The 7,473-nt window shown below is 40.4% G+C and overlaps 1 protein-coding gene across 1 annotated transcript in view; it reads left to right on the forward strand.

The window, feature by feature from the left end:
• Positions 1–1,324: 1,324 nt before the first annotated feature.
• The window catches only part of LOC6584822, a 57,736-nt gene continuing 51,587 nt past the window's right edge, over positions 1,325–7,473 (forward strand). The window contains exon 1 of the mRNA XM_032732383.2: positions 1,325–1,777. Within this exon, the coding sequence (XP_032588274.1) occupies positions 1,741–1,777 (37 nt within the window). The 5' untranslated portion in view covers positions 1,325–1,740. The remainder of the gene's footprint in view (positions 1,778–7,473) is intronic.

Here is a 7,473-nt window from a genome sequence, read left to right on the forward strand (position 1 = left end):
TCACAGTCACAGTCATAGTCGCTGCCAGAGTCACAGCCACTGCTGTTGCTCTGCCTCTCTCCACAAACACACACACTTAGACGTATGCTCGTTCGCTCGCTCGCTTACTCACACACAAGCACACACGCTCTCAAAGTGCGCTCTCTCACGCACTGTGCTCGTCCACTCGTCAAGCTTTCGTTCGTTTCGCTTAGCCGACACGACGACGACGACGCCGACGACCGACCACGACCACGACCACGAAGCATAAGTTCTCTCGCACTGCCGCCCGTTGCCCATTCAGTCAGTGAGTGCGCTGGTGTTGGTGTTGGTGTTGGAGTGTGTGTGTGAGTGTTGGTGTCGTCACGGCGCTTTGTTGGTTGGACAACGACAACAACTGCGACAACAGAGCGACTGCCGTGGCCGTAGCCGCAGCCGCAGCCGCAGTCACAGCCGCAGCAGAGCCAGCGAAGACGCGCTCGCCGCTTGACGCCTCGTAGTAGTCGCGTACTTCCGCCGTTACCGTTAGCACCACACATTTCTGACGAGGCTGCCACCGCCGTCGCGGTGCACGCAGCAGCAGCAGCAGCAGCAAACGCCAAGCGCCAAACGCTGAACGTCAAATGCAACAATAACAGTTAGCCAGAGGACAACGACAAATAATGACGCGTGCTTAAATACGTATTCGAGCAGAGTTTTTTTTCATTTGGTCGCACATCTTTCGACACTCACCGTCTCGATCCCCGCCCGTTAGCAACTAAGCCCGGTTAATACACGCACACAACTACAATCGCACACTCGCGCTCACACACATACGCAATCAGCTACAATTTTTTTTCAAGTGTTTTGTGCATTTTCGAAAAAGAAACAAAAACAAATGTTCGATTCCAATTGGATGACCAATTGCCAGTTGGATTGTGCCGCGCTCACAGCAAGGCGAGCCAAGAAACAGCAACACAGTGTTGATAAAGTTGTTTAGCACAACAAAACGCCGACAAAGCATGTGGCCAAAAGGAACACGCAAAAACAATTTCGTCAGCTGCCAAACTGCCAGCAAAAACAACAGCAACAACAACAGCAACAGCAACAACTACAGCTAAAACAAATGCTAATCAGATTTACAACAACAACAGCAACAACTAGAGTGCACACGGTTCCTATAAGAAAGTCTAAGCAGGAAGCAATAGTAGGCGAAGCAGTAGAAGAAGAAGAAGAAGAAGAAGAAGCGTTGAAGGCAGCAAAAAGTGTTTTTCAAGTGCGAAAATTTGTTTGTTTGTTTTTTTTTTTATGTTTTATTCAAAACGTAAAGTAAATAAAATTCTATGAAAATATTATAAATAAATAATAATAATAATGTCTTGAATCCAAAAACAACAACAGCAACAAAAAGGTGGAAAAATGACAAAAACAACGGGAAAAATTCTCAAAGTAAAGCTGCGGGACCGAGTGGAGCCCATGTGAGGCCACAGATAAGAGATAAAAGCGAAAATCTAAACAAAATTCAGTGCATTCTTTTCTGTCTCTCTCTCTGGAAACATAAAAGAAAAAACTGCAACAACAAAGTGCAATAAAACTAAATAGAAATCAAAAGCAAAACAAAACTAATTTAAAAACAAACGAAAAAAAAAAAACAAAAACATTTGACCAGTGTTGAGCAACAGCTCAAAGACTAAAGAAGGAGTCGAAGGAGTTGCCCGCCCAGCTGCCAGTGGGGCGAGCGCTCGAAAAGTTTTGAAACTCCCTTTGGAAATTGTAACAAAAATGAGAATTAAAATGCCTGCGGTTCGAATTGCACAAGGTAAGTGAAATTTTTTTGGAAAATGGCACCAAGTGGAATTCGAGTGATAAACAAGGAGGAAGAAGAAGGAGAAGTAGAAGTAGGCAAAATTGGCATAGCACCTGTGAGCGCAGCGTGAGACTTGCTGTGAACACCTTGCTGAGGTGCAAATGATAAGCTAATTATTTGTATATAAGTATATATAACGTAAATAAATAACATATACATACATACATGTATTGATGTGTGCCATGAGTCAATTACACTTTCCATGAATGTAAGTTTGTGTTTATAAATGTACCTAAACAGGTGAACGCGCATTCGAGTTGAGCTAGGTTCTATGAAGTTTTCGCTTTAGATTTCAGTTACATGAGATACAGTTCTATAAACACGATATGATACCATAGGAAACTTATATATTTCTCAGTCTGGACACGACTTCTATTTAATTCAGTTTTGCTACACAATCAATTAAGCTAATGAACATATAATTAGTTTGAAAAAAGCTTGTTAGTTAGACAACACAAAAAAAAAAAAAAAAATAATAAATAAATGTATTTTTCTTATTTCTTTTTTTTTTTTTTTTTTTTTAAATTGATATACACGTATACAGTATTTTATACACGCACAAATCTTAAATTTGTATTTAGTTAAACTAAATATAAATATCGAAATAATGATAAGTGCAGGATTAAAAACCCCTCAACAAGCCTTTTTGAGAGGGAAAAGACCCAGAGAACACCCAGATATTAAAAGACCGTAAATTTTCCATAAATATGCCATAAAAATTGTTATAAAATACACCCTATATTCATTAGCGAATCAACCAAATTTTGTATAGGTATGCTAGAAATAAGAGCATAGAAAAGCTCTTTAAAAATATAAAAGTAAATCAGTTAACGTTAGTTGGGGATTTCCTAACCATAAGAGTCGAGCCCTAGAAAACACCCTAAAAAATACTGATATAAACTGACAAAGCGATCATAGTTGCATATGAAGATCACTTCAGAGGTATTTCATATATAATTATATACATAATATGATAGACTAACTGATAGTATATAATGTAAGGGGATATAGGCCATGGCCCATATATCATTTGCCTCTGCTCCATATCCATATGTATGCGCTGGGCTTTATTTCCCAGTTATTCTTGGCCTATTTGGTGTGTTTTATTTTTTCCGTGTTATCGCAACAATATCGCACTGAAATCAGAGTTCCCCTGTTCTGGGTGTGTATTGCCATGATTTCTCAGATTTTGTTCGCGATTTATATTTCTTGCTGTTTTTTTTTTTTTTTTTTTTTTTTTTTTTCTTTTTTGGTTAATTTTTTTTGTTTTTGGGTTTTTGCGTTGGTGGTTGTAAAGTTAACGGTTCTTTTTGGCCAGGGCGCGACGTTGGCCGCAATTTAGTTGCTTTATTGCTGCTTATTGTTATTGTTATTATTATTATTATTATTTACGTTATTTGGCGGCGGGTCAACAACAGCAACAACAACAGCAACAACAACAATTAACATGACAAATTTACTTCGTTTTGTATCTGTATCAGTGTATCTGTATCTGGTCACGGCTAGTTCAAAGCAAAATCAAAGCCGTATAACCATAAACTCCAATGCACATACACACATATATGTATATGTATATGTATATCCGTATCAGACTGGCCATAAAATATGACTGGCTTTTAGTTTTGGCAGAGATTCTTTATATGTTATATATATATATATATACATATGGATATGTGTATATGTGCGTGCCCCTCCCACGCCCATGGCTCTCTTGCACCTTTCTTGTTATCTCGCTGTTATCTAGATAACACATTGCCGTCCAGCCCTGAGCTGCCCAGTGACGCACGTTTGCCACGTTTCGCGCTGCTGCCCATTTATCAGACCCATCCAGAGCTATGAGAGCTGCTGCTGCTGCCGCTGCGCTGTGCACCAGCTGAGACGCAGCACTACTCCAGGCCCTACCCCTACCGGCACCCACCTGCCAGCCTTCCCGAAATGTCGTCAAACAGTTTTAATTGCTCGCAAAGTTGTTTGCCTTGTTATTGTTGTCGCTGTGCCTCTCATTCAGCTCGTCGCGATATTTTTCGGTTTATTTGTGTTACAAATCAAAAGAAACAGTCACTGGAGACGGTGTCGAGTGGGTGACTTGGGTGGCTTGGATGGCTTGGGTGGCTTGGGTGGTTCGCTACCCAGTTCAATGCGATAAGAAGCAAATTGTGGACCCAACGACTAATTACCAACGATCGCTTACGTCGTGGACCCGCTTTCAGTTTCTTCTTTCATTTTTTTTTTTTTCATTTTATTCTAGTTGTTGCTTTTCGGGTCTCAGTTGTTATCGATATCGATGTTACGCCCAAAATTGCTGTTGTCTGTGGCTATACACCTACACCTCGTCTGCTCTGCCCCCGCTCCCTTCTCCCTGCCTCCTGCCCCTTCCCCTGTCCATTCATAATTAATTGTTACAATTTCATCAATTTTCCCTCACATTTTCGACAATTTTTGAAATCTCTTCGATCATTGCCTCTACAAGATTTCGTCACAAGTCGCGTCAACGCTCTTATCAGACGCTAATGAGTATTTCTTCGTCTTCGTCAGAAGAAAAACAAGTCACATTGCCAAATGCAATCAAACAATGTTAAACGAGACCTGAAAGCTGTGAGCAGTCAAGCAATGTTGGAGCTAATGGAGTAGGATATGGGGGCTGATTGAAGAATTCTTTTTTGAATGTTTATAATATAATTTAAGCGAGAAAAAACTTTATATTTACTCTTTCTTTTATATCAAACCATATTTTGTTATATTCAAAACTCAAGTTGAGTTCTGAATAGGTAGTTTTTCTTCATATAGAGTTGCCTGTCTATAGAGAGCTTGAAGAATATTGGTTCGGATGCTAAACCTAGTTTATGGAGTGACTAAATAGATAATATTTTTATACGAATTGAAATTCCTTCAAATCATGTTATCTATAGAAGATTTTTCCTATAGTCGGCAGGAATGAGAGAATATCATTGTTAGATTTCGTTCTTAGGCATTATCTTTAATATGCGTTATTAATATTATACGCCTTCTTTATCTTAAATATGGGCTTTAGTATGTAGTATTTAGATTTATATATTTTTATTAAGAAAAAATCGAAATCAATACAACTTAGCTTAAAGATTGTTAGCTTATTGATTGATCAAACGTTTTCTTAGATTTTTTCACGCTAAAACCATTTGTATTCAAATGTTGCGGAATATTTTAAAGTTTTGGTGTGAAAGATTTAAGGACCATAATACCATAGATCTAGATTCGAATTCGTCTTTGACTGTGAGCAAATTTATCCAGCTCTCTTGACCTGTGCAATGGACATAAGTCGAACTGCTCTTGAAATTAAAAATTCGCCTTATATATGAGATGATATATCATCTATTTGACCTGTTTGATTTATATAATCTATATGACATATGTATATGATATATGTGGTATATGTGATATATATGGTATATATCGTATATGGTATATATAGTATAAGTGATATGTATGGTATGTGATATATATGATATATATATTTCTAGACTGGTCTACTTTCCAAGTAGTCATATTTGTGACAACAAAAGGGAGAGAGAGAGAGAGAGTTTTGCAAAGTATTTTTCGTAAAGTAAAAACTTGAGGTTGTTTTTGGTGCTGTCCTGGCGTGTGTTGTTTGTCCTGACCAACGTCCTCGGCTTGGTCGGACGTGTCTGGCTTTTTGGCAAACCCCTTTGAAGTCCACGCGCCCGTTTCGCTTGACTACGGTCAGTGGCTAATCGAGCGGCACGCGCGGTCCGAGCAGCTGGCCTCGAAGTAGTTGAATCGATAGTTAGGCTGGACGCACGAGTCCTTCGTTCTGTGCCGGCACCTGCTGTGGCCCAGCTATCACTGCCACTGCCTCCTCCTGCTGCTGCCACTCCTCTCCGTGTCACTATTTTCGCTGCTGGCTTTAATTTGATTATCGACCAAACAGTGTCCATTAAATGAGCGACCGACCGCGGCCGTCGCCGTCCGCTTGGCATTGTTATCCAGCTCCTGTTGCAAGAGCGCCATGGCAACGTCGCTGCCCCCGGCTCCCCCTCTCGCAATTGTTATAACAAATAACAGCAGAGCAGCAGCCCGTACCCCCATCCCCCCATCTCCCCGTGCCCTCGTCCCCTTCTCATGCCAACGATCCGATTCGCCTCTGTCGTCATGTGGATGTCAAACTTTTGTCCAGCTGCTTTTGCTTAAACGGCACTTGGCTGGAACTTGCCTGTTGTACTGGAGCCTGCAGGACATCTGTGGAGGGCGACCCCTCGCCGCCACTGCCCTACCCCCACCCATGCCTCCTGCTCACCACGCCACAGCAAATTGCAGGCGCTGCGGGTGTGTGTGTGTGTGCTGATATGCTCGTCATGCAGTCAAAGACTCTGCCAGCAGCTCCTGCCACTGGCAGCATAATCAGCCACAACAGCGCGCAGCAAGTTGCTTCCGCTGCAACGGGCGCAGCCCCCGCCCGAAATTCCCCAATGCCGCCCAGCGGCCGCCTCCTGTCCCGCTTCTTCGGCAATTGTCAGCCAGCCGCCGCACTAGGTGCATCCGTGTCCGTTTTTTATTCGACACTCGGGACCAGCGGGCGGTCGCAGCCAGTCGGCCGGCCAGCCCAGACGCCAACAACAACAACAACAACAACAGCCACACTGGCTGCAGCCGACTCTTGTCGTATTTGGCTCGACTCGGATGCGACTTCACATTCACAGCGAGTCACATTCACATTCACATTCACAGATTCCGGCCAGGCGCATGAATTGTTTTGCACTTTCTTTTGTTTTAAATACGTTTTTGCCTATTGTTTTCCACTCACACACACACACATACATATGCTCTCTCTCTCTCTTTTTTTTTGCTCTCTGTTCAGTTTTCAAGTTTCGTCCAAAAATAAAAAGCAGCGAAACAAAAAAGTGAACCAAACAAAGCGCAGTTTGAAATAAAAAATATACATGTATGTTCATATGTATGTGTATATTAAAAATACCCCTACCCAAAATACACACACATACTCTTTCTCTCTATAGTCTGTCCAAAATATATGATATAACACGTCAATATATATATGCACATGTATAGAATGCACATGCATGCAAAGAGTTTCACAACACACAAATAAATCAAAGCTGCGCAACAGCTGCAGTCAAATCATCAAAGGTCGTTATCGATCCATAAATCGATAAATAGTCCATTATGGAAAAAGCCCATAAGATTGATAAAGTATAGAATTAGATCAAAATTGAGTGCATATAGAACAATTAAGTCACAGTTTAAGGTGCTCATTGCAAATAACTTGTGCTCAAAACTGTGGAACTGGTTCGCCAAGTCGTTCCACAAATATGATTTTCTTTTAAATGCAAATGTATATTTTGAATACTATATTAATGTATTATATTTATTTATATTAATTTTATTATATATATATTTTATTTTATTTTTATTTTTTTTTGTTCAAAGAACTAGTTCGAAACTTTGCTAATTTTCCTCTATAACGCATAAATTTGTAGTTCAAGAAACTGATTCAGATGTTTTTAAACAATTGCCGATATATAAAGCTTTTGGAATTGAATAAATTATTTATTTATATGTTGCTCAATGAACTAGTTCCAAAAGTTGCCATCAATATGTTTATCAAAGCGAGACCATTTGCATTTGAATCAATTTTT

This window comes from Drosophila mojavensis, unplaced genomic scaffold, assembly GCF_018153725.1.
Source record: "Drosophila mojavensis isolate 15081-1352.22 unplaced genomic scaffold, ASM1815372v1 contig_136, whole genome shotgun sequence".
NCBI lineage: Eukaryota > Metazoa > Arthropoda > Insecta > Diptera > Drosophilidae > Drosophila > Drosophila mojavensis.